Source organism: Scardinius erythrophthalmus, assembly GCF_964197995.2.
Source record: "Scardinius erythrophthalmus genome assembly, chromosome: 20".
In the NCBI taxonomy this organism is placed as follows: domain Eukaryota; kingdom Metazoa; phylum Chordata; class Actinopteri; order Cypriniformes; family Leuciscidae; genus Scardinius; species Scardinius erythrophthalmus.
The window spans coordinates 3,413,664-3,440,284 of NC_138240.1; the positions used below are offsets into that span (position 1 = coordinate 3,413,664).

The window sequence follows — 26,621 nt, forward strand, 5'->3', positions numbered from 1 at the left end:
AAAAGGTTCCGGGATTCATGTTTTCCTCCAGTCAGTGAACTTTGACTGAGAAAAACATTTCAAATATTATATTATATATTATATTATATTTGTAAAACGTTTGTAAATAAGAAGAATTCCCTGGTAGAAGAGATATTGTATCTCAATTGTATCTTCCTGGTAAAAAAAAAAAAAAAAAAAATTGAAGAATATTGTGCCTTGTTTGTTTTGCGACATTTTAAAAAAAAAATTGTTATGGAGTTGGAAGTAATAAAATAAAAGGATTAAGAAAACCACACAAACAACCACACGAACCTGTGAATATGCACCAAAATTGTTTAATTTATTTGACCAGTGGATCAGTTTACAAAAGAGTGCAATTTTACAAAGACAAGTACAAAAGAGAGGGATTTATTCCTAATTTTCCTAAATTAGGGTAGCTTAATTTACAGTAAATATTACATTTAGTTGTCTAAACAGCTTTAAGCATTTTTTTATTGCAAATGAAATGATACAGACATTAACAGTGAGAAGAGAAAAATAGTAAAACAAGGGGGATATCAAAGGAGATTGAATTACGCTACACAAATCAATACAATATTACATTTTGTCAATATAAAAAAATAAAGGTTCTTTACAACAGACTTGTTTTAGAAACCTTTGAGTTTAAAGGTTTTGACATTTTCTTAAAGGAAGTAAAAGGGACTTTATATCAGAGGAGAATATTCTAAAATCAGGATTACATTGAATGGCTCTGGCTTTATGAAGATGAAACTTGCCCAGAAGACAAAATAATAATACCGTAGGCTATAATCAAGATTAACATTGTTAGACTGAAAATCTGACAAAAAATGATGGATTCTGTCATTTGTTATCGGACTGGAGAAAGTATGCGACAAAAAGGCAATAAGATGAAAGGTAGGCTAGTCAATCTTTAAAACAGTCACACTTTATGTGATTTATGTGAAGTGTGCATAATGATTAGGATGAAATGAACACAGTTGTTTGCTCTTGGTCCGGTTTGTGAGTTTGTGACCGTCTCGTCCTACATGCTCCTGTCTTTTAGCATGACGTATTCGTTACTCGGGGTCGCATGGTCTTCCGGCGTGAGGGTCTCCGCAGCCGTGCGCGTGAGCCGCTCAAACCGCCTGAGGAAGAGGATGACAGAGGCCAGCAGGAGCACCTGAACTATGATGAAGATGAAGAGGCTGATCTGTGAGGCCAGAGCCAAATTACACGGCCAGTAACGACACGATTCCAGAAGCTCTTGCTCAACCAGATACACGACCAGGCGCCCCCGCAGGTGAGCAGGAGAACTGCAGGTCACGTTCCTGGAACACATACACAGTCAACATAAGATTCATTTCAGCTAACGTCCCTTACGTAAATAAAGCAAGCTTTTCATGAGTTTTCTCAGGAGAAACATCTGAGAAGCAGGAGACTTAAAATTCATTTTCTCAGACTGAAAAAACCAAAGCCAGAAGTGCCGAATGTAAGTCAGATTTGGCCCAGACTCTGTTGCTATCTGGGTATTGTTTTAGTTTTTTTTTTTTGCTTTTTTCGTCAGTGTACTGAACCGGAGATTTCTGGCTCAGTGTGTGAGAAAAAAATAACTCTGAAAAACAGCCTTTAAAAATATATGTAGGCTATTGTATTTGAAATTTAAAGACGTAGACAACCTAGAATAGATATAGTTAAATAAAATGTTGTTTTGCTTTCCACCAGTCTGAAATGCATAAGCATTATGGGAAGCACGCAAGCCATACAGGATTTCAACTTTTTAGGCTTTTAGTCTGAAGTCTGAAGACGAAAATAATTATCTACTTTATTAGGGAGTAACGCAATATTGTAATGAGTAACACTTTATTTTAAGGTGACGTGTTACACATTACTACATGTAATTACTATAGTAATAACAGTAATTATGTATTATTACAGGTAACTAACCCTAACCAAACCAAAACCATAACTCTATAGTAAGAATATGGGTAATACTTTATTTTACAGTGACTGTTACATATAGTTACTATAGTAATAACTATAAATTATGCATAATTACATGCAACTAACCTTAAACCAAACCCCTATTCTTGACCATAACCCTAGTAAGTACATGTAGTTAATTAATATTACTCAGTACTTAAATGTATAATTACACTGTAACTACGTCACCTTAAAATAAAGTGTAACCTTGTAACGCCTTACTTTTAAAAGTAACACTGGCTGCATGCAAAAATGTAAAATATGTGAAAAATAATGTTTTTGAACATCTAAGCATGAAAACCTATTCTAGTAGAGCCCAAAAACGAACAAAAATGCATAATATGGGCTCTTTAATATCTCATCTATGCACTCACCGCATGGACGCGTCATTCCTCTGTTTCAGCAGCCATCCTCGGAGATAAAGGATGCCGCAGTCACATGACCAGGGGTTTCCGTGCAGGACGGCCAGGCGCAGGGCGGGCAGCGAGTCCAGAAGGCCGCTGGGCAGAGCCGTCAGGTGGTTGTCGTTCAGGAGGAGTTCAGTGGTGTGTGGAGGGAAGGAGGAGGGCAGCGTGGCCGTGGTGAGACCGCGTTTACTGCAGTCCATCACACCGGCGTTACAGGAACACACCTGAGGACAAGCAGCCTGAGCCACCACCATCTCACTGCCCAGCAACGAGAGGAGGACCTTCAACACGAGCACTGCACACCTCATCCCAGCACACACACACACACACACACATACTGCAGAGACACATCCATCCATCCATCAATCATCAATCAATCAACCAATCACTAACTAGCTTTATATACGCTCCGTGTCTTATTGTCAGGTCACCTTTATTATTAGCGCTTTTTACAATACAGATTGTTTCAATCTGTATTGCAAAACATAACACACACACACATATATATATATATATGAAGAGTTCAGATGCAAAAGCCTCTAAATGCCATCTGAAATTTTCTTCTAGAATGATCCTTTTTATCAAGCTTGTATATATAAGTTCAGTAATTTCACTTAAATGGCAATGAAAATAACCTATTAATTGTCATTTAAGTGAAATTACTGAACTTAAATATACAAGCTTGATAAAAATGATCATTCTAGAAGAAAATTTCAGATGGCATTTAGAGGCTTTTGCATCTGAACTCTTCATATATATATATATATATATATATATATATATATATATATATATATATATATATATATATATACATATATTCTGCTTTACAGAGATAACAGGAAAATAATGCAACAGAGTTTGTTTCTAGAAGAAAATAGCGTCACAATCCAGCTTAAGTTCAGTGATGGTATATTTTTGTAGTAAAAAAGTTATTAATACAGTTCATTTATATATATAATCAATCAGTTCAGTTCTCATATAATGGTGTCATTGCAGGCAGATCAATAATATTGTTGAATATTAAATGTCCCCAACTAAGCAAACCAAAAGCCCAAGGCAACAGTGGCAAGGAACCAAAACTCCATCAGTGACAGAATGGAGAAAATACAAACTTGGGAGCGATTCATTAGTTCACGACGTGTGCAATAAATTATATTTTGTTATCTAATGCAATGACATTCTGATATTTTTAAGTGTCCAAATATTTGCTGGTGCCATGTATGGAGTGCAAAACTGAATAGACAGGGATGATTGAGCTTATCTGGAATTTCAGGAGGGAAAAAAGGAAGCAAAGAAAGCAGGGAAGACAAAGATAAAAAAATAAAAAAAGTACCAGGATGATACAAACATTTCATGGTCACTGTAGAGAACAAAATACAATACTATGAATCTAATGCACATTTTAAGTTGATATTGAATTACAAAATTACAACAAAATGTAATTTATAATTGAATATAATTAACAACTAAATGTTATTGGATATTGCAAAACCATGGCAATCGACATGCATAATGTTTTTGTGTTTTTTTTTTCATTCAGTATAATACTGTAACACTACAGTATTTTATTTTATTTTATAATTTTTTCATTATTGTTATATTTTATTCACATTAACTGTACACATTGCCACCTTTTCAGCACATTGCATTATTAGTTGTCTCTAAATACATCTGTAAATATGTTTATTCTGTCTCAGCCTAAGTGTCTTCATGCATTTTTATATTTTATTCTTTAATTTTATGATTATGTTTTGTTATATTAGGATGTGTGCACAGGATGCTTCATTTACCAAGAAACATTTCCAGTGTGTGCAAGTACACTTGAAAGTTCTTTCTGATTCATTTTATTTTAGATTTTATTTTATAAAATAAGGTAATAATAAAACTCGGTTATACATTTATCCACAATAAACAATTGGTATAAAATAAAATATCTCAACAACACGTGTTTAAAACCCCTTTAGTTCACTGAGGGTCCCAATGGGTCGTGATATTGGATGAATATGTCATTACCAGCTAAATAAATCAAGAGTAAATTATATTTAAGTTATAGAACTCATACATATAATTAGTTCAAATGTGAGATGAACTTAATTTTGAGTGAAGTAAAAGTAAAGTTCTTACCAGCGTGTCAGTATCAGTCTGAAGACTACAGCATCAAACACAGCTGGGTCACACTGATAAAATGACCTTAATCACACACACACGCGCGCACACACACATGCCCTCAGAGGAACATGTGACAGGAAGTGGACCACGCTTTCATTCTCTGATACTGGGACTTCCTAAACGCTTTTCCTTTTCGCTCAGTCAAACACAGGAATCATCCACTATCTGAAACATACTGAAAAACACCACATTTCACATTCTGTACTTAAACAATAAAAGAACTATATTTAAATTGTCTTATAAATGATATACCTTACCTTCTGACACCATGACCGATCAATCACATGAATATGAAACTAGCAAACAAATACAACGACAACTGATAAATTATTCACATTTATTAGCAAGCTTTCCATAAACAATTGACAGAATAATATAAATTATTAAATTATTAAAGGCCATTAACACTGATAATAATGGAATAGATTTTATTCCAATTATTATTGTTATAAAACAAGCCAAAAACAGCATTCTGAGTATGTTTAGTGATAACAATTATTGGAGCTGTATGTTCACATTCACTATAAAAACCAAAACTGCCATTGAACCCAAACAAATTCATAGCAAAAGGACCTCACACACACTCTCTCTCTCTCTCTCCAAACACACACATACACGTCAATAAACCCCTGCACTGTCAGAAAACAACTTACACACGCATTCGTCTTGCTAAGCAAATAAAAATAAAAAGTCAATATAAATTAGATCCCTTTAGAAGTTAATTTAAGTTAATGGTAAACAGGTTTATGTACGCTCCTCATGAACACATGACCAATCACATGACAGCTGCACCACATTTGATCCAGGCAGACAGAAGCACCGAGCAGATGAACAGAGCGTATCTGATGGTCAGACCTCTAGATATGATATTTGTACAGTATCATTTAAATGCATTCACATCTGAGGGGTGCAGTGAGGGCTGCAGTGTGTGTGTGTGTGTGTGTGTGTGTGTGTGTCAGACAGCATCACTGGTCTTTCTCATGCATCTGTTGTTGCATCTTTTCCAGCATCTCCTGCATTCTCTTCAGCTGCACAAACAAAACACACAGTCAGAAAAAACTTTCCTGTAGTTTACACTGGTGAAAAAACTCAAATGCACTATTGCAATATTAGCATGCTTTTTTATTATCCTTATTGAACTGATTAGAAAGCATATAAGGGGTTTTTTCATTTCAGACACAATACTCGTTTTCTAATCCATACAGTTGTTAGGATGTGCTGGATAAATTTATATTCATGGTCTCTTTAGATACATTTGCATAAGAACGTATTGTTATCGATATTCTAGATTATTTAATTAGTTTATCAGGGCCAATATTATACATCTATACTATCTATGCCAGGTGTCCATCTTTTCTACTGTCCATTATAATGTTTTAAAGATTGATTTCGCATAAAAGCATATACACTACCGTTCAAAAGTTTTTTGTTTGTTTAAAAGAAATTAATACTTTTCTTCAGCAAGGATGTGTTAAAATGATCAAAAGTGACAGTAAAGACATTTATAATGTTACAAAAGATTCTATTACAAATAAACTTTCTATCCATCAAAGAATCCTGAAAAAATGTATCATGGTTTCCACAAAAATATGAACTGTTTTCAACATTGAAAATAATCAGAAATGTTTCTTGAGCAGCAAATCATCATATTAGAATGATTTCTGAAGGATCATGTGACACTGAAGACTGGAGAAATGATTCACTTCTCTAGTTCTAGATCTGATTTACTATTTAAATGTAATATTGCAGCATGGCTACTTTACAATAAATTGCCTGTGTTTTTCCTCATTTTAAGAATATAAGGAAAAAATGTCTATATTGGAACATAAATATGAAAAATCCACAAAAAAAGTATAGATTTATAATATTGGCCCTGATAAACACAACCATAATTGGCAATTAAATAATCTAGAATATAGAAAACAATACATTCTTATGCAAATGTATCTAAAGAGACATGAATCCAGCATATCCTAACAACTGTATGGATTTATATAACTAACTAAAGCACATATCTCTGTGATGCTTTAAAGAGAACCTATTATGCCCTTTTATAAAGTCTTGATGTTGTTTTTGGGCTCTACTAGAACAGGTTTTCATGCTTGAATGTTCATTATTTTCCCCATATTCTCCATTGTTGCAGCTCGTCTCTGTTTAGTTCCTGTCTCTATGAAGCCCCTCCTTTTGAAAAGCACACTGTGCTCTGATTGGTCGGCTGGACCAGTGTGTTGTGATTGGTCGAGCGCTTCGAGCGTGTTTGGGAAATGTCCCGTCTCTTTCGAAACCACGAGCTTCAACTAACTCAACCAGGCGGGCCCTTTATTCTGCGTATGAATTATTATAAATGAGGAATATTGTGACAGAAGAAAACTCAAGACTACAATTTCAGTTTCAGGGAGTTCAGAAACAGTGACACTGATATAATAGAATAACTCCCGCTGGAGGGACTTTGGAGCTTTACAGAGCTTTTTCACGCTCAAACAGCAACATTACACACTAAAGAAAGAAGAAAATATAAAAAAGCATAATAGGACCCCTTTAAGATCAGTAATGATCCTTTTATACCTCTTCATCCTTCATCTTGATGAGTCTCTCCGTCTCTCCGTCTGGTGTTGGCAGAGGCAGGATGGGTAGCGGACTGTCCGTACGGTTATCCTGTGCAAGTTTACTGAAACACACACAAACATGTCTCATATTAACTCCATCTAGGCTGGAAAGTAAAAGCATCAGAGCCAGTGTTTTTCTTCCCTATTAAATTATATTATTATATTATATGCCCATTATATTCACATGAATCAGTCTGTGAATGCTCCACACACCTGGTCATTTCCTGGATGCATTGGGCTCTGTAGTTTTCGTAGTGCACGTCGCACGTCACGTCTTTCAGGTCGTGCATGTGAGAGCGAATCAGCATGTTCCTCAGTTTCACAAAGTCACAGTGAGACTGATTCTCCACTGAACAAAACACACAAAGAAATGCAATAGAGTTCATGAACACAGACACAAACACGTCATACTGTCTGAAACATAGTTTTACACTTGCTGATTCTCATTTACACTGCCTTACATTCACAGATTTGGCGGTGTGTATTGAAATACCAGTATCAAGACCACCATTGCACACCATTCCTCTTGAACAGCACAAGGGGTTTTGTGCAAAAACCTTTTAGCCTAAAAGCCTGTATTATATGGCGTTTACACATACATAACTATAGAACCAATTCTTAATGCGCGTGTGACCGCCATCAGCGTTTCTCACAGGTTCGCGTTTAAAGTCTGTGTAGAGAGAATGGTGTCGTCTTAGCGGCCCCTAATTTAATAACAAATGATCGTTGCGACGGAAGCGAATCAATCATAACTAACTTTAGCTGGAAAATAACTTTATTAAAGGGCACCTATTATGACTCTTTTAACAAGTCTCTGATGTCCCCAGAGTATGTATGTGAAATTTGAGCTCAAAATACCCAACAGATAATTTTTTACAGCATGTTTAAATTGTCATTTTTTGGGGCTCAGAAAAACGCACTGTTTTAGTGTGTATCCCTTTAAATGCAAATGAACTGCTGCTGCACGGCCCAGGAGGCGGAGCCTCACGAGCTCGCACTTCAGTCAGGTCAATCTCATCTGATAATATCAGAACAGAAACTCTCAGTTGCGGTGTTCATTTCGACTCGGAGTCGGACAATAATGCCCACAGAGCCAGAGAATATATGCTGTATGGACATAGAACAGGTATAGTTTAGTTTAATTATGGTTATAACTTATTTGTCATCTGCTTTTATCCACTATTAATAAGCCTGCTGTAGCAAAACCCATCTGAATGATGACCAAAATATACTGAAGAGTTCAGTGAAGTTTATTGTACATCACAGAAAAGATGAGCATTAGTTTTACTCCAGAGAATCTCTGTAAGAGCTGAATAAAATAGTATAAGAAGTGCGCATTAAAGTCTTATCCATAAACTCTCTCTCTCTCTCCCTTTCATTATAACAACATACACAGCAAAGTACACAAAACACTCGTTACAAACAGTAAACAAATATACACACCTTTTCAGTGGGTGCTTAATAAACTGGTAAACCTTATATTCGTAAAACGACTTGATGAGCTGTGATAAAGAGCGCGCTCTCACTTTCAATTCTGCCGTGATCAGTAACATTAGTCCTGTCGCTCTGAAGACTGTAAGCTGGATCACAAACAGTACTGATCCATCCTCGAGTAACAACGGGAGTAAATGAAGACTGCTATGTTCATTCTTACATCCAACAACAACACACCTCAATCGCTTAGGAGACATTCTTGTCTACAGCTGCTCAAGCTTCGAGCAATAGCGGACTCTGTGTCCAGCTCACTCAGGGCGGGTCTAGGCTCAAACTGAAGTGTCACTCAACAGTCGTGGGCGGGGCTTGCGCAATTCTACATCACATTGAGCTGAATCTGAGAACAGCTCATCCTGAGACAGTGCTTATGATTTATTGAGATTGTAAAAAAAACACTGGGTGGATTTTTATCATTCTAGGGTGGTTTTGCTCACACACTGCCAACACACATTTATGTTCAAACACCATGTAAAAGTTAATTTTGCATAATAGGTGCCCTTTAAAGAACCGCTATAAAGCCAAAACAATCTCTGTTACCATAAATTATACGCTTATCTCTGTAAAGCTGCTTTGAAACAATCTGCATTGTTAAAAGCGCTATATAAACGAAGATGACTTGACTTGACTTGACTTGACATTTATGCATTTAGCAGATCCATTCATCCGAAGCGATTTACAACAGAAGAACTGAGTTGGTCACAGAGGCAACAACACATTTTTGAGACACCTGCAGTATTGAATCATGCACAGACACGCACTGAAAAGCCTGAAAAACTGCATGTGTACGTGAGCTTAAACACTGTAAAAATATACACATTTCATCACTGTTTTCCAACATGTGTCAGAACACTATTGCATTCCCACATTTGCCACAAGGGGTGCTATATACAGTAGTCAAACTGTAACACTTTACAATAGGGCTGGGAGAAAAATCGATTCACCTAGGTATCGCGTTTTTTTTTTTTTTACAATTTTAAAATCTTTTTTTTTTTTATAGAATCGATATTAATGCAAATGAAACTGCTTTATTTTTGTCCTTGCTTACAGATGAGGTTGACAGAAGTTAGCCACTTTCGTTTCAACAGAGGATGATATGTGTCGTCATCTATGAGTGTCTATTTATGCTTAAAGTGATGAACACAGACTGACCTGAAAATGTAGTAATTTCACCATAAATGCGTTTAATTAAATAAAATGTAGTAATCTCACCATAAATGTATTTAATTAAATACTACTTTTTTCCACAGTCATCTTTTTACTTTAAGTACGGGGTAAAGCAAGGAAAACTACAATTTAACTCAACAAGGCGATATAATGAACAAACAAGTTCTTTGTGACATGCAAGATTTATTGTATTCAAATTTAAATGCAAAAGAAATGGCATGAGAGTCGGCTGTTTTTGTCAATTTTAAGTTTTAATATAAAATGTTTGTGATTTTAATATAAGTAGCCTGCATGGTTAAATATTTGACCACTTGCTTGAGCAACTTAATATAAGTAGAAGTAATGCATGGAATAATAGGCCTACATTATTTAAATTGTGTTTAAACATGCAAACGTCCATTAAAGAGTGCATATGTGTACCAAGAGAATCGCAATGCTGACAAAACTTTTTTTTAATAAAAGTTGCTGCATAACTTCTGAATTTGAAATAAAAATAGTGAGTATGTGTTTGTGGTACAGGCGCGGATCAGTTATTCATTCGCTCGCGCACGACACGCAGCGCTACTCATATGCTGAGAGAGAGATAAGACAGTAGAGCTGCTCGATTCATCTTTAAAAGACTGTGATCTCGATTCAAACACCCACGCGATCTTTCAATTCGTCTGTCTATTAAACCTTTGACAAAATCATATCGCAACATTCAAATCTGTGTTGGTGCTGCCGCTGACCCGGAGAGAGTTGTCATGAAACAGCAGTCTTTTCCTCATAGTATCATTATTTCTGTGATACAATAGTTCAAATGATCATAGAAGTACTGGGATAAAAGTTTAAAGTTCAAATATAAACACTGATGTCTACGATAGTGATAGAGTAATTCAGCTTTTGATAAAAACTTGGTGCTTAAAATAACGCATTTATCGATTACATTGTTTCGCCACAAGGCGCATTTCAATGTAAGGGGACCCGTGGTGTATGTAGAGAGAAATGGCTCATTCTAAGGTAATAAAAACAAAACGGTTAATTAAGTAAGGTCTTTATCCACCACTGAAAACATAATTATGTGTATGATATTGCATTTCTGTCAACAGATCCTCCTAAATATTACACAATGCACCTTTAAGTAGCATTAAAGTACTGTATGTAAAACAGGACTGGCATGCTTGCAATCCATTTCCAAAGTATTCAGATCTGCGTTTGTGCATTTACTGTATAAATATACCAACCTTCCACGATACCCCAAGGGTAAAGACGACCTCTGACCCTCTGACCTCTGGCCTCCACCACTGCATTACTGCCAATGACAGCAAACGGAGTACACTCCTACAGCACACACACACACACATACAAATCATTCAATGTTCATTACATAAGACCTGGTATTCTTTTTGAATCAATACACCTTGCTTTAATGCTTTTTGCATTAAAGTAAAAGTAAAAAGCCCATAATATGATTAAAATCAATCCAAATGGATTCAAATTCATTCAAAATCATTTCGGAAAAAATGATATTTAGGAGATGAGACTTATGAGATGTGTTTGGCGGACCTTCAGCTCTTTGTCCATCTGTTTGAACTCCTCCTCTTCATCAGAGTCACACTCGGGAAACTGATACACTTTGATCCCGAAGCGCTCGATCTCGTCTCGCACCTGCAGGAAAACACATCTACAGTATGAAACGCATCTTGTATTGTGTTTCACACCTCGTTAACAACTAGCTTGAATCGGATGCGTTTGGTCTAGTAGAAAATAATTGATTCCATCAGGAGCAGCACCACAAAAATAATCAGATTTACAGTTAACTGAGTTTCAGAGGACATCAGATCAGATCGTGTCCACTCACCCTGTCCTTGAGTTTTTTCACCTCATTCGGCGTGAGACAGTCGGCTTTAGAGATCAGAGGAATGATGTTCACTTTCTCATGAAGAGCCTTCATGAACTCCACGTCCACCGGCCGCAAACTAAACAGTAAACGCGACAATGAGTCTAAGTATATTCATGATATCCATATGCATCATATTTCACCACCACCCCAAATGCATCTCTATTTTTATTGACTTATATTATGTATTAAATACCAGCGGTGGATTAAGTACACAAATCAAGTATTTGAGTAAAAGTACAGATACCGCCATTAAAAGTATTCATACTAATTTTTAATATTACTTGAGTATTAAAAGCACTGATTGATGAATCATGTTTATTATTTATTCTAGCCAGTACTAATCATTATTCTGCAAATATTTATTGATCTGCAAATAAGCAAACTATATATCGTCTTTGCAAAACTTATACTTCTAGTCATTATTATACTTATTATACACTTACCGGTATACAGCTCACAAATTACTGACAGTCACGACAGTGACTAAATATGATTTTCAATACTTAAATTCGGCATTAGTAACTTTTCACGTTTATTTTGACTGGAATTGAAAACAGTAACAAAGTAAGACTTAGAATACTTTGTTACTGTCCAGCTATGTTGAATAATGCTGTATATTTTTTATTAATAAGTCTTATTTAAGTTGAGACCTCCATCATATACAAGTCAAAAATGTTTACTTTTATTTCACTCAATTTCACACAATTAAATTAAATATGAACTCATGAATTCACATCTGAGAGTGAGTGGCAGGTTTGTTAACTATTAACGATATTAACTAATATTGATAAGGACCTCATTTGAATTAATCTGTATATAATCTTAAAATAAGCTTAATATCTTTAAGCATAAGATTAATACTTGCAGACTGCTGAATTCAAACAGGGTTCTTATCAATTTACTGATATCTTGCTTTGTATTGATTTGGAGTATTAAGGAATATGTGCTAATTGTATATATTACACTCAAAGACAAACAAATTCTAACGAATGCCATTAATATACGTTACAAACGGGCACAATGGACCATCCTCCCCATATACACACATGTATTATTATGCAAATGTGGAGAAGGATGCATGTGAACTTGACCCACATAAGACAGCCCCGCTCCCACACTCATATCAAGGGTGTTTTCGTACCCGTGTCCGAACGGTGGTATGAAGTACAGGCAGCAGTGCACTCTGTTGTCTAGTATGTTCTTTCTGTTCAGTCCGCTCTCATCTCTGAAGTACTGCTCAAACTGCTGATCGATGTAGTCTGTGATGGGCTTCCAACTGCAAACACACAGATGAACACACACTCTTCAGAAGATCACAACTGAACACAATAACACAAAACTGATTTTTTGTCAGCCAAACCCCTTTGGCCTTAAATTATTTACTTAAAGTTTTTAAGTTGATATTTCAGCACATTCACATGTTCACGGTTCTCTGATGACGGTTAATGTCGGCATGAAACAGAAGTCTTGATAGTATTTTCTTCGCTATTGTGACATATATCCGAGTGAAACGGCTTCTGGAACAAGAACAAATGTAGGGCGGGGCTTGATTTTGTACAAGGGGAATTGATTGGATGGTTGTGGTTTGCTATTGGTGGATCTCATGTGAGTGACAGGTTGCCCCGCCCTCGTCAGCAAGTTATTTTGATTAAGGATTACAAGTGCATGAATAAAAAATAATAATAATGATGTGCACAGGTAAATCATTTATAATACATACTGCAATATTCCACTGAAAAAAAATAGGGATTGTCAATTTTGATTTCATGGTGACTTTAATAATCACATGACATGCAGGTAAACAATTAAAATATTTAATTTGCTTTAGGATGCTTTAGGATTCATTTTTAAATAATTTATTGACATTTATTTGTATTTTTATTAATTAATTAAATTATTATTTTAATAACTTTATTTTATTCATTTTATTTTACTCTATTTGTTTTCAGTGTTTATTTTTTTTTTATGATTAATCTTTGCATTAACTCACAAAGCCCTTGCTGTTCCCTGACAAACCCCAGTTTGTGAAACCCTGACCTTAGACTCTTGAGCCTGTGCTATATTGTGAATACAGCCATGACTAGGGGTGTGTACACAGTACACACACACTTGGCATGTTTGGTTGGATTAAAACGAACCCTGGTGCGAATGCTCTGTTAGTGCGGTTCATTTAAAAGCTCCCATCCGAACCCTGGTGTGCACCAAACAAGCAGATCGAGACCGTTGAAAAGATGGGTCTCGGCCCGCTTCCAAATGAACTCTGGTGCGGTTCGACTGAAATATGAGCGCAGCAAGGACCAAACACATGAAAACAAACCATAAACAGGATGTGATGTCACAAGATGCGACCCTAAAAAGGACAGAATGCTTAAGCATATGTCACAATGTTGCCCATTACAGTTCGGTACAGGACCGTGTACATGAATCTGTAGCAGATCTTCATTTGTGTGTGTGACGGAGGGATTCCTGCCGCCGTTTTGACTCCTTTACATATTTTAGAAGCTATTCACGAGTTCTCATCTGGTCAAAATAGCATAATATGTAGTCTACGCACATACAACGAGCACATTTAGCCCAGCACACAGCATTGTTTTGGATGTTCAGTAAGTTCCGTCGCAAAATATACGTAATAAAAGCCGACCAATCAGGTTGTGAATGTATCCCTATGCCTTTAGGTTCGGCATCTTTAGGTTTGGTGTTAAAATGCCAATGTGAACGCTAAGCGGACTAGGACTACAAGTGTGAACACAACACACCCTAAAATACTTTTTGCTTTCATAAAATGCTGTATTGAGCAATCAGCATCCGAGACCATAACTATCTGTTTCGTAATTGTAATTGTCATGTGATGCTGGGAACAGCTGAATTCTCACCATTCATTATTATTGACCGCGTCTCCAAATCCCGGCGTGTCCACAATAGTGAGTTTGAGTTTGACTCCTTTCTCCTCAATGTCCACCGTGTGTTTGGTGATCTCAACCGTCTGATTAATACGCTCTGTCACAGGAAAAACACGTTATAGCATTCAACCTGACAAAACCATATATGAGATGTACACTTATATATGGACTACACTACCCTTCAAAAGTTATGGGTTGGTAAGATTTTTAAGCGTTTTTGAAAGAAGACTCTTTGGTTCACCAAGGCTGCATTTAGTGATCAAAAATAAAGTAAAAAACAGTAAATATTGTGAAATATTATTACAATTCATTTTCTATTTGAATATATGTTAAAATGTAATTTAATCCTGAGATCAAAGCTGAATTTTCAGCATCATTACTCCAGCCTTCAGTCACATAATCCTTCAGAAATCATTCTAATATGATGATTTGCTGCTCAAGAATATTTCTCCTCATTCTCTATGCTGAAAACAGTTTATTATTTTTGTTTGATGAATAAAAAGTACAAAAGAACAGCATTTATTTGAAATATCAATGTCTTTACTGTCTCTTTTGATCAACTGAATGCATTCTTGATGAATAAAAGTATTAATTTATTTGAAAAAAAAAAAAACAGAAATTTTGAACAGTAGAGTATATTGTATGCTTAATATAAACAAAACAGATTTTTTTTTGCTGTACTGTTCCTTTAAGACAATTCTTACCTTCTGCATTTAGTAATTTCCTGTCTTTATAGAGATCTGTGAGAAAGAGGCTGTTAACTAGAGTAGACTTGCCCAATCCAGATTCACCTAAAACACACACACAATGTTCTTGTTATTGACAAGGATGAGCATGAAGTCAGTGTCACATGCTATAGTGATGATCTCAGACATACCTGCCACCATCAGGGTGAAGTCGAAGCCCTTCTTCACCGACTTCCTGTGGACCTGATTAGGAAGCGTTGCGAAGCCGACATACTGCTTGTCCTGAGAGAAAATGTCAAAAATTAACATTCTGTATTACTCATATGGAAGAAAGAAAGTTATACAGGTTTTGAATGATTATTTTGGGTGAACTGTCCCTTTAAGACAGAGCTTCTGTGAATCGTCAAGACTGACACAAAAATAGCAGAGCATGAAAATGCCAGTAGTGTCGAGACTCCTGCCGATCTACCAACTGTGCCGGAAACCGCTCAGCATTCATAACCGCTCAAACAGACACTGAGAACACTAATATTACTGACGGTTATGCGCTGAATGAAAGCAAAATCAAGATCAAACCCGACAGCAGAACCAGCTCAGTGTCCAGGCCAAACCGACTGGCCGTATACACACACAGAAGCCATATTTACATAAGCTGAAAAGGCCTTTTTAACACACTCGAACTTGGGCCAAACACAACTCATCTGACTGCCAGAGCATCTCACAGCCCGTCATGTGTGTTTCCGCAGTCCATCGTCCTAGAAAAGAGAAACCCTGCCGTATCTCACCCCACGTGCACAGTGTGTGTGTGTGAGAGAGAAGAATTCAATTACATATAAAAACAATGAGATTTTTTACATTTTCTGAAGCAAAACTATGCAGTTGCTAAAGTGTTCTGAAGGATTTGTAGCATGTTGTTATGAGGCTGTTTGGGTTTTCAGGGTGGTTGCTAGGGTGTTGCTAAGGTATTCCAAATGTGGTTGCTAGTTACACACGAAAGATTAGTTAGGGTTTATAATAATCAGGGTTTATAATATTATAATAGGGTTTATAATAATCAAACCTTAGGTTTGTTCAAATCTTTAACTTTAAGAATAAGCATTCAAAGCACCAAAATTTGCATAATATCATGCATGCACTGCAAAAAAAATATTTTCTTGAAATTAAAATCTATTTTTGTCTTGTTTTCCAGCACAAATATCTTAACATTCTTAAATCAAGATACAAAAAAAGTTGTTTTTTAAAAAATGCATCAAAAATAAGTGAATTTACGCTAAATTCGGGGTCTGAAAAATAAACTCAATTCAATAAATGAAAACAAGATTATTTTTCTGACCCCACTGGCAGATATTTGTCCTGTTTTAACCATAAGCTCACTTCATTTTGAATAATTTTTCAGTAAACAAGACTTAATATCTTGTAATTTTGCTTCTAAAGAAAATGTGTCTTCATTTAAGAATGTTTAAATACTAATACTGTAAAACAGACAAAAATACTGAGTAAGGAAATCATTTTTTCAGTGTGTGATGTCATCCTATTTACAATAACACTTATTAATAAACTAAATGGAAGCATATTCATTCGTGCCTTTTCTCATATAGTCTCATATATATATATAAAGCTGCAAATGAATATGCCTCCATTTAGTTTACTAGTAAGAATATATATATATAAAATTTACAAGACATATAAACACCGAACCTTCTGTCGGGTGGTTCTGGTTCGGGGACACAGAAGTTTCTCCACCAGTTTCTCCTGCAGCATCATGTTGTCCATCCTGAACCAGACGCCTCAGAAATGGGTGTCGTCCGTCTTTAAACCTGCGTGACCTCTCTCTCTCTCTCTCTCTCTCTCTCTCTCTCTCTCTCTGACTCTCAGTTTACCACTCTCTTTCTCTATAAACAACCTCCGCTTTCCTTTCCTTGATTTCTGTCTGTCTCCTGCCCATGGCACATCCCAGCATGCCGTGTTCAGACAGGCAGATAGAGGAATCCCCACATGACTGAATGAAAGACTGACAAAAGAAGGTAGTGAGTGAGAGAGAGTGAGTGAGTGAGTGAGCAAGAGCAACGAAAAGACGTAAAGGGGAAAAAAAAGCATGGAAGCAATTTTAGACAGGAAAGGGGGGCAGGAATAAAAACACTCATTCATTTGGTCGTTCATTCCTCCCCCACTTTTTTTCCATAGACGGCTCTGAGGTGTAGGGATTTCTGTGTGTGTGTGTGTGTGTGTGTGTGTGTGTGTGTGGGAGCAAGACACATTTAGTAAGATGGCAGCCACACCCTTCCCACCAGACCTTGCCAGACTGGCACACACACATCTTTTCTACAGACTACAGCACAGCAGAGTGACCTTTACTGTAGTATTACATTCAATGCTATGAGGATGGATATTTTTGCCTATATAAAAAATATAAATACTGTTCAAAAGTTTGATGTCTGTAAAAAAAATGTTTTTTGAATGAATGAAATGAATACTTTTATACAACAAGGATGCATTAAATTGATCGAAAGTTACAGTAAAGACATTTATACTGTTACGAAAGTTTCAAATAAATGCAGTTTTTTGAGCTTTCTATTCATCAAAGAATCTTGAAAAAAATGCATCATGGTTTCCACAAAAATATGAAGCAACCGTTTTTAACACTGATAATAATCAGAAATGTTTATTTGAGCAGCAAATCATCATATCAGAATGATTTCTGAGGGATCATCTGACATTAAGACTGGAGTAACTATGCTCAAAATTCAGTTTTGATCACTTTTTGATAGTTAAAAAAACCCTGTAAATTGTAATCATATTTTACAATATAACTGTTTTTACTGGTTTTTTTATCAAATAATGCTTGGATTAAATGTATTATTGAATGAAAGCTTAAATTAATTCAAAGCTTAATTACTGAACTCATCAAAAAAGTCCAGCTAATGTGTAATGTTACAAGCATGTGCTCATATCGATGATGACATCCAAAGCCTCAAAGCCTGCTGGACCAGTTTGCTTTTCAGGAAGATTCTGTGAATGTGTGTGATTGAATCTTCAATCTTCAGTGAAATGCAGATGTGCTGGGGTTAATGCTGAAGGTTTGGGGGTCGTTTAGATCACTAACTCTAATATGAGCAATAGTAATAGTGATGTCTGAACAAACACCACTAATAAACATCTCGATATTAAGCATGATTTGCCCTATTATAGGGTTGGTGGGGGTGCTGGTCATGCATATAGATGATCAGTGTGCTGGTGGGGGGTGGGGGGTCCAAAGGGGGTCTTTTGAATAGAGCAGAACAGATGTCTTTGAGTGATACAATAGCTCCGGTTCCCCCACCCAACAGAGAACAACACCCTCTCACTGTCCAGCTGCCATCTCTGAGTGCCACCTGACACAATCCAATATCTCTATTGTTTTAAACCAGTTTTGTTTGAGGAACTCTGATACGATCAAGTGTATTAAAATGGAGGAAACAGCTTTCATTTAACCCTCTGGTGCTCAAAAATATCAAATTATATATTTTTTATTTCAAGCTAATTCATTTTTATTTCTATAATATTGTTTATTTCAATATTTTGTATTTTTTAGGAGATTTTATGGCACTAACTTATATTTATGGAATAGTTATGAGCCATTTATTACCCGTTAATCACTTTTTGAGCATAGACCTGAAGATGAAATTTCCAACTTAAACTGTTGTGAATCTTACAGTCTTCATAAAAATATGATTAAAATTTTTATATGAAATATATATTTTCCAAAGCATGTTTTACTCTAAATCTGTGAGAAAATCAAAGCTATAAATCTAAACAAGTTGTGTTCCAAATTTGAGGTTGATATCTCAAAAAGCGAGTTTTCAGTAAGATTTTGTTTGGGCGCAGTGCTAAATGTGATGAAATTCGTCCCTCATTCGTTTCCAATGCGTTCATTTTTGACTGCGAACAATACAAGTGTGACTATTATTTTCAGGACTGTTCATTATTAATTTTTTTTTTGTGTGTGTGTGTTCAAATATCAAGTGGCAAAACCTTTACCAAGTTTCATACCATTCTGATGAAGTCAAAATTTCTAAAAAATAAAATATAAAAAAATGACCGAAAAGCAGAGGGTTAACATTGTTGCTTACTTACTATTAAGATTATTAGTAATTATGAGTTCACAGAGAATGTGTTTCTTTCCACTGCGCTACTTTCCATTGTTTTTCAATGTAAACGCACTAGACGGACGTCTTTAACCATTGCTCGCACGTCTTTTGCAGTGTTTCGCTCATGACACATTATAAAAACACTGCGCTTAAGTTAAAATATAAGTTAAACTTTTAAAAAACACATCTCTAGATCTGCTTTTTTTGTTCCACTGACATGCGTCTTGTGTTTTTTACAGCAAAAACGTATTCTGTGTGAACGAGAGCTGCACGATTGATAAATTGAGAATCACAATATTTTGGTCGCATTACTTGCATAAGTTGCGCTTTACACTTAAGTGGAATCCGTATGTTCGTTTGCCCAGAAGCTAGTTATTTTACTTTATTATAAAGTTTTAAATATTAATATTTTTCTTACACAAACTCTACAATGCACAGAAAGGCATTTGAATACTTTAGCAACTGTATAGCAATACCCTGGCAACCACCCAGAACACTTCAGCAATTACATACTGTTGAAACACACAGAAAAGCATTCAGAACACTTTAGGAACTGCATAGTGACACCCTGGCAACCACCCAGAACACCCTAACAATTGCATAGCAACACACTAAAAACCACCACAACTGCAGAAATAGTAAAGTTTACTGCAATTGCATAGAAATGCACACAAAGCAATTCAAAATACCTTAGCAACTGCATAGCGACACCCAGAACACCCTAGCAACCACATAACAATGCACAGAAAGGCATTCGAATACTTTAGCGACTGTATAGCAATGCCCTGGCAACCACCCAGAACACCCTAACAACTGCATAGCAACACACTAAAAACAACCACAAATGCAGCAATAGCAAAGTTTACTGCAATATTCATAGAAATGCACACAAAGCATTTCAAAATACCTTAGCAACTGCATAGCAACACCCTGGCAACCACCCAGAACACCCTAGCAACCACATAATAAAGCACAAAACGGCATTCCAAATACTTTAGCAACTGTATAGCAATGCCCAGCCAACCCTGCAGTTATGCACAATAACATTTCTAAATCTAATTGAAATAGAGATCCTGCTCATCTCAGACAGTGATTCCCTGCTTGCTTTTCACTGAAATTTAACAGTGAGGTGGGACCAATGATGTCATGTGAGCTGTCTCATGTTACACTGCATGTGGGTTGGAACATGCTGATGATGTAATAATGATGGGAAGGGTGGAGAGACGCCTGAGGGAAGAGAAGTGAATGAACACCAGACTCTCTGCGCAGACTAAACATCCTCGGGGCTCTACGGCAGCTGCACTGGGTCAAGCACAAACAGACCCGGAGCGGTCTCGCTTTCACACCATGCTATGTTTACTGGTTCACCAGATTGTTTGTAATATTACAGGCATGTGTTTAAATGGTTCAACGCACATGCACATTATCCAGGGTAACTTACAGTACACTAATTACAGTGATGCTCAGAGACACAGTGGTGATAGTTGTGGGGTTTAAACTGACAACTTCCCACAGCACTTCACATGAATAATATTCAGGGAACACTGTATTGCACATACATTATTCAAAAGTTTTAGATCGGCAAGATTTTTTAAATGTTTTTGAAAGTCTCTTCTGCTCACCAATGCTGCATTTATTTGATCTAAAATACAGTAAAACAGAAATATTGTGAGATATTATTAGAATTTAGAATAACTGTTGAAAATATTGTTGATATAGTATGTATAATGTGATCAAAACTGAACATTACTCCAGTCTCCAGTGTCACATGACCTTTCAGAAATCACTCTAATATGATGATTTGTCGCTCAAGAAACATTTCTGATTATTATCAGTTGAGAAGAGTTCATATGTTTGTGAAAACGGTGATTCTTTTTTTTTTTTAAGATTCGTTGATTAATAGAAAGTAAACAAAAAACAGCATTTATTTGAAATATAATTTTTGTAACATTATAAATGTCTTTACTGTTACTTTTGATCAATTTAACGCATCCTTGCTGAAAAAAAACAATAATTTCTTTAATCTTACTGACCTTTTGAACGGTAGGCCTAGTTTAAATATGAACTCACATGTGCAGGAACAGTTTTATCAAATATAACATCTGTCATTTTTCACTCATCCTCATGTCATGACTTACTTTCTTCTGGTGGAACACAATACATTTCTCAGAATGTCTGAGCTTCTGTTTTGCATGCAGTGAATATGAACAGTAGGCGCGTTTCCATTAAAAATTTGCTCAAAACTTTTGCGTTTTTTTTCTAAATGTCGACAAAAAACTATTGTGAAATGACGGCGTTTCCATTAACCGATGTTATGCGACTAAAACTACATTTTTTCCTCTTGCGATAAGTAAAATCATTACAAAAACCATGGCAATGGACGTTGGTAGGATTATATATCTCAGCCGCCGCACTGGCCATTATTATTAATGGAAGGAGACGTATGTGTGTTATCCAATCATTAATGGCAAGGAAAGACTCTTATACTTGAGAGCGGCACATATGAGGTGTTTCTGGGTGTTTCTCCCTCATTTCTGCTTCGAGGTCTTGATTGTGGCATTTCTTTGAGGTTTAGAATCCAGTATTTCTGTAATCATTTTGCCTTTTATGAATTTAATAAAGAACTCTGTCTCGTATTCTGTCCAAACACACCACGTCATCTACGTCAGGTGACCTGTAAATGCGCAAAAACTGTTTCCATTGCAGTTTTGCTAAATATTTCTTTTTCGAATTGCCTGAAAAACCTCCTCATGCAAGCGTAAAAACTTTTTTGCGATAAATGGGAGTTTTTGCGAAATTGACGTGTTTCCATCAGGCGTATTTTCAATGCACAATTTCAGTTTGCGCAATTTGAAGTGTAATGGAAACGCGGTTAGTGATATGCATCTGTCCAGCTCCAAAATGGACAAAAAGCTAAATTGTTGCCAGTTCTAGAACCTGCACTCAAAGAAAACTCTTGGAAACAGAAGAAACGAATGCCATTAGGGTGAGTGAATGACAACTGGGTTTCATTTGTGGGTTAATTTGAAGGATATTAGTGAAACGGCACTTAACCCAAACAGAGGTGAACCAAAACGTATTCTTGAGCATGTGCTGAACGCTCTGTCCTCTCTCATACTGTAGATACTGTGATGGACGTTTCTTGCTGAGGCATTTGAACAACTACACAGGCCATTTGACTTCATGATCAAAAGAAACTTCAATTCTGCCATCTGTCACGCCGTATGCAGCTGCGCACTTCACTGACAGCACACACTGCAGACATCTCGCTCTATAGAAACACACACACACACATCTTTATTTCAATGCAGTGACCTTTTCAGAGATAAATAAGACATGTCTAAAATGGCAGCCAGCCTTCCACACCATTAAGCTATTAAGCTTCAATGCAGAGAGAGAGAGAAAGAGAGAGAGAGAGAGGGAGAGAGAGGGAGAGAGAGGGAGAGAGAGGGAGAGAGAGAGAGGGAGGGAGAGAGAGAGAGAGAGAGAGAGAGAGAAAGAGAAAGAGAGAGAGAGAGAGAGAGAGAGAGAGAGGGAAAGAGAGAGAGAGAGAGGGAGAGAGAGAGGGAGAGAGAGAAAGAGAGAGAGAGATCTTGAAGAATTGACAGAATGTGTGTGTGTGTGTGTGTGTGTGTGTGTGTGTGTGTGTGTGTGTGTGTGTGTGTGTGTGTTTGCTGTTGTGTTCCTCTTTTGCGTAGGATGATGAGTTTTCTAGGAACTGCACATGTGTGTGTTCATGGTTCAAGTGCTGGAAGCCGTGTGAAATCGCTAACAGCTTCGGTACATAATATAGTAAAATAGAAAGTATCGGCTGTATCTTTTAACAGATGCTAAATTCAAGCGCACAATTCTCAGAGATCAAATCAGCAAATTGCAACCAGCGACTTGTTACTTTCCTTCAGGGTTTACCACAAACCCATGTGCTAATATACTCCCTAAAGTCACAAAACTAAACTAAACAAAACTAATTTTTCCAGTTCAACAGTAAAAAAAAGGTTTGATACGATTTTTTTTTATGTTTTTGAAAAAAGTCTCTTCTGCTCACTAAGGCTGCATTTATTTGATCAGAAATACAGTAAAACCTGAAATGTAATGAAATATTATTCCAATTTTAAAATGTAATTTATTCAAAGCTGATTTTTCAGCATCATTACTCCAGTCTTCAGTGTCACATGATCCTTCAGAAATCACTCTAATATGATGATTTGCTGCTCAAGAAACATTTCTGATTACTATCAATGATGAAAACAAAATTCTTGTCATGTTGCTTTTGGAAACATTTTTTTTTAGGATTCTTTGATGAATAGAAAGTTCAAAAGAACAGCATTTATTAGAAATATAAACATTCCGTAACATTATGAGTGTCTTTACTGCCACTTTTTGGTCAATTGAATGCATCCTTGCTGAATAAAAGTCATTTCTTTAAAATAAAAATAATCTTACTGACCCCAAACTTTTGAACAGCAGTGTATGCATTTCAAATATACAGTCTTTCTCTTTTGGGAAAATGGATCAGACATATTGATGTCATACTGTATAGGTTTCCAATAGCTTGCTCTCCAGAATGATAATACCACCTGACACTAGCAATATTAAATAGCTGTTTAAATGATCGACACACAACATCTCATTTTATGGGTGATCCTGCTTAACAAGGTGTGAACATCACCACACCAACAGATATATTGGTTGAGGAGGAGGAAACACTCTTTCACTCAAACATCTCGAGCTCAGCACCATCAGCCTCCAGCTACTGTAACCATGACAACACCTCCAGAGAGGAGTAGCACTATCATCCTCATCTCAGACAACAGCCAACAGACATCAGATTTCCTTCAGGATGCTGACCAGGAGAAGAATGCACGAGATCTGCGTTATTCTAATCCTGAAGGAATGAAGTGCGTCAGTCGAGGGTGGGTGACAGTGACACCAGCAGCACACCAGGGTTAAACCTCGTAAACGGTCGCGTGAACACATAAGAAAGCAGCAAATATGTTTAAAACACACTGTCAGGGTGAGATTGAGCGTCGTATGATTTTGTCGAATCGATGTAATTTTGTAAATTGAATCGGTAGGAACTCTAAAAACTGCTGTAAAACTGCGCAATGTGGTAAAGTTGCTGTTTCTCACCTCACTGTCCTCTGATCAGCAGCGGGTCGGGTGAGGGAAGCAGGTGCGCGAGGATGAAGATGATGCACAGGCAGGAAGAGAGAAATAGTCATCATTTCATCCACTCACTCACAGTAAAAACAGTAAAAACAGTCCCCGTGTCTGTGTCATTACCGGATTTCATGAGCCTGCTCTTATATCTGATGTTGGTGCTCATGTTTCGGGCTGTCTCGCTCTCTGCAGTTCTGCTGGGCTCGGCTTCGGTCCGTCTCGCGCTCGGAACCTCAGGGGTGGAGGGGCGTGGCCAGCGCAGGCGAAACCCCGCCCATACACACGTCATTCACAGATTACAGAATACTACAGCTGCGCCTAGGCGTTCCTTTTTCTTGCTGATTTCATCCCTTAGATTTATACATAACAAAAAAGTTTTTGATGCATTATGACGATTGATTTAACCTCATTATTGTGCTTTTCTTTTTACTTTTTTACTTTTCAAAGCAATTATATTTTTTGAGGTATGCAAATCCAGGATATTTATTTATTTTTGTTGCTGTTGTTATTGTTCATTGAAAGAGATACAACCACGCTTAATCTCCCTGATTGTATGTGAGTCATTCCACGAAACCGGTACGATTTGAGTCCCTCTGAAGTTTTTAAGTGTATTTTACCTATTGGGTCACCAAAATCTATTCTTAAAAGCTTTTTGTATCAATTGAAATGTCTCCTTTAATAAAGTTTAAAAATAATGACATACATATTATCTTTATATTAGAAATGACCTTGTTTTTCAGTTGACACCACCTATTTTGTCATGTCCCTCATCATGGCCTTCTTTGAAAGTGTACTTGGAATATGAATAATATAATTAGAAAAAAGTCCATACATTTTGCCATTCCCATGAATATCTATCTGCTTTTTTGCTGGTAATGTTTTTTTTCTAAGTAAATTCATGATTATTTATTAAAATCACATTATTTAGTTCCGTCCCTCAGTAATCCCTCAACCCCGTTACACAAACCATTCTCCCCCATAAAACTAATGAACAGATCCTTATATGTGACATCAATAACAGGAATTAACATCATAGAAGTCTTCTGAACAACACTGTGTGTAGACACAGGCAAGTTACCACCTTCTTTTATAACTATAACTTATTTAGAATCTGATATTGTGGTCGTCAAGCTCAACGACTCAACCCTGTTACATCAAATAAAGATAGAATTCTATTACTTGTGAAAATTATCTTTGTTATTTCAAAAATATACATGATTTCTTAATACAATGAATGCCATGTACTCTCTTGTTGTTCACTACATGTAGAGCAGTGGCCATTTTCAAGCAAAAAATCACAACCCCGTCACACTCAACCCCGTTACTTTTTTTGCCACGAAGCGCGTGCACATGCAAAAAAACACAAAAACATGTTCGCACAGACACACAAACACATCAAAAAAGCACACAAGTAATATGTTTTATTTTGATGACCTATTTAGTTAGTTTATAATGTTCTAATGTATTTAAAGTTATTGTTGTTTTTCCTGCAGTCGGGTTAATAAAACTTGAGTTGCAATTGCAATTTATATATGTTGTTTTTCTTGGTTACATAATGAAATACAGTGCTCATAGAAAATCTTTCAGTGAATTTGAGAAAAAAAAAAAACAATGTATATGTTTAGCTGTATTTGTCTCAACCCCGTTACCATCTTCAACCCTGTTAATCTTAGTCTCAACCCCGTCACACCTACATTTTTATTCTTTTTTTTTTTAAGTTTATGAATAAGTAATTTAATGTTTGTTGAACTTAGTCAGAAATGTTCAGGGCAATCATAAGAATACTGATTTTAGTTACAATTCTGAAGTTAAGCCACATCTTTGATCAAAAATGATGAGGTTGCTGTCACAAAAAGTGCCCATTTCAGGCTTTAGTATAGCATAAGTGTAAAATTATATGTAAATTTTACATTTACAATTACTGAATTAGTGTGAGGGACATATGATTAATAGGAAAATGTTGATTTCATTACAAATATATTTTATAATCATATTCAGAGAGCTCCCATAGTGTCCATAACGGGGTTGAAGACTAATAGTGCCCATATCTTAAAATAATTA

General features: G+C 36.3%; 2 protein-coding genes across 5 annotated transcripts; both read right to left on the minus strand.

Annotated features, from left to right (window-relative positions):
- Positions 1-291: 291 nt before the first annotated feature.
- On the minus strand, positions 292-5,277 carry gp1bb (glycoprotein Ib platelet subunit beta). Of its 2 annotated transcripts, XM_081349387.1 has the most exons (5): positions 5,195-5,277; positions 4,799-4,837; positions 4,497-4,716; positions 2,337-2,706; positions 292-1,310 (listed from the first exon to the last, which is right to left on the minus strand). In XM_081349387.1, the coding sequence occupies exons 4-5, from the start codon at positions 2,675-2,677 to the stop codon at positions 1,025-1,027; spliced, it is 627 nt and encodes a 208-aa protein (XP_081205513.1). In that variant the 5' UTR covers positions 2,678-2,706; positions 4,497-4,716; positions 4,799-4,837; positions 5,195-5,277; the 3' UTR covers positions 292-1,024. The 2 variants fall into 2 exon arrangements, with proteins under 2 accessions (XP_081205513.1, XP_081205512.1); XM_081349386.1 differs by lacking the exons at positions 4,497-4,716; positions 4,799-4,837; positions 5,195-5,277 and having other exon boundaries at positions 298-1,310; positions 2,337-2,746.
- On the minus strand, positions 4,866-24,795 carry septin5a (septin 5a; the record flags this gene model as incomplete). Of its 3 annotated transcripts, XM_081349385.1 has the most annotated exons (12): positions 4,866-5,569; positions 7,107-7,209; positions 7,361-7,496; positions 11,029-11,125; positions 11,351-11,452; positions 11,646-11,763; positions 12,829-12,963; positions 14,561-14,684; positions 15,292-15,378; positions 15,465-15,555; positions 24,531-24,541; positions 24,684-24,726. In XM_081349385.1, the coding sequence occupies 12 exons, from the start codon at positions 24,724-24,726 to the stop codon at positions 5,507-5,509; spliced, it is 1,110 nt and encodes a 369-aa protein (XP_081205511.1). In that variant the 3' UTR covers positions 4,866-5,506. The 3 variants fall into 3 exon arrangements, with proteins under 3 accessions (XP_081205511.1, XP_081205510.1, XP_081205509.1); XM_081349384.1 differs by lacking the exon at positions 24,531-24,541 and having other exon boundaries at positions 24,684-24,795; XM_081349383.1 differs by lacking the exons at positions 24,531-24,541; positions 24,684-24,726 and adding an exon at positions 16,972-17,128.
- Positions 24,796-26,621: the final 1,826 nt, after the last annotated feature.

Coding starts and splice junctions, on each gene's coding strand:
- gp1bb (XM_081349386.1), bottom strand. CDS start 2,728: ATGGATGGATGTGTCTCTGCAGTATGTGTGTGTGTGTGTGTGTGTGCT. Junction 1,311..2,336: donor AGGAATGACGCGTCCATGCG/GTGAGTGCATAG, acceptor TATGTGTTCCAG/GAACGTGACCTGCAGTTCTC.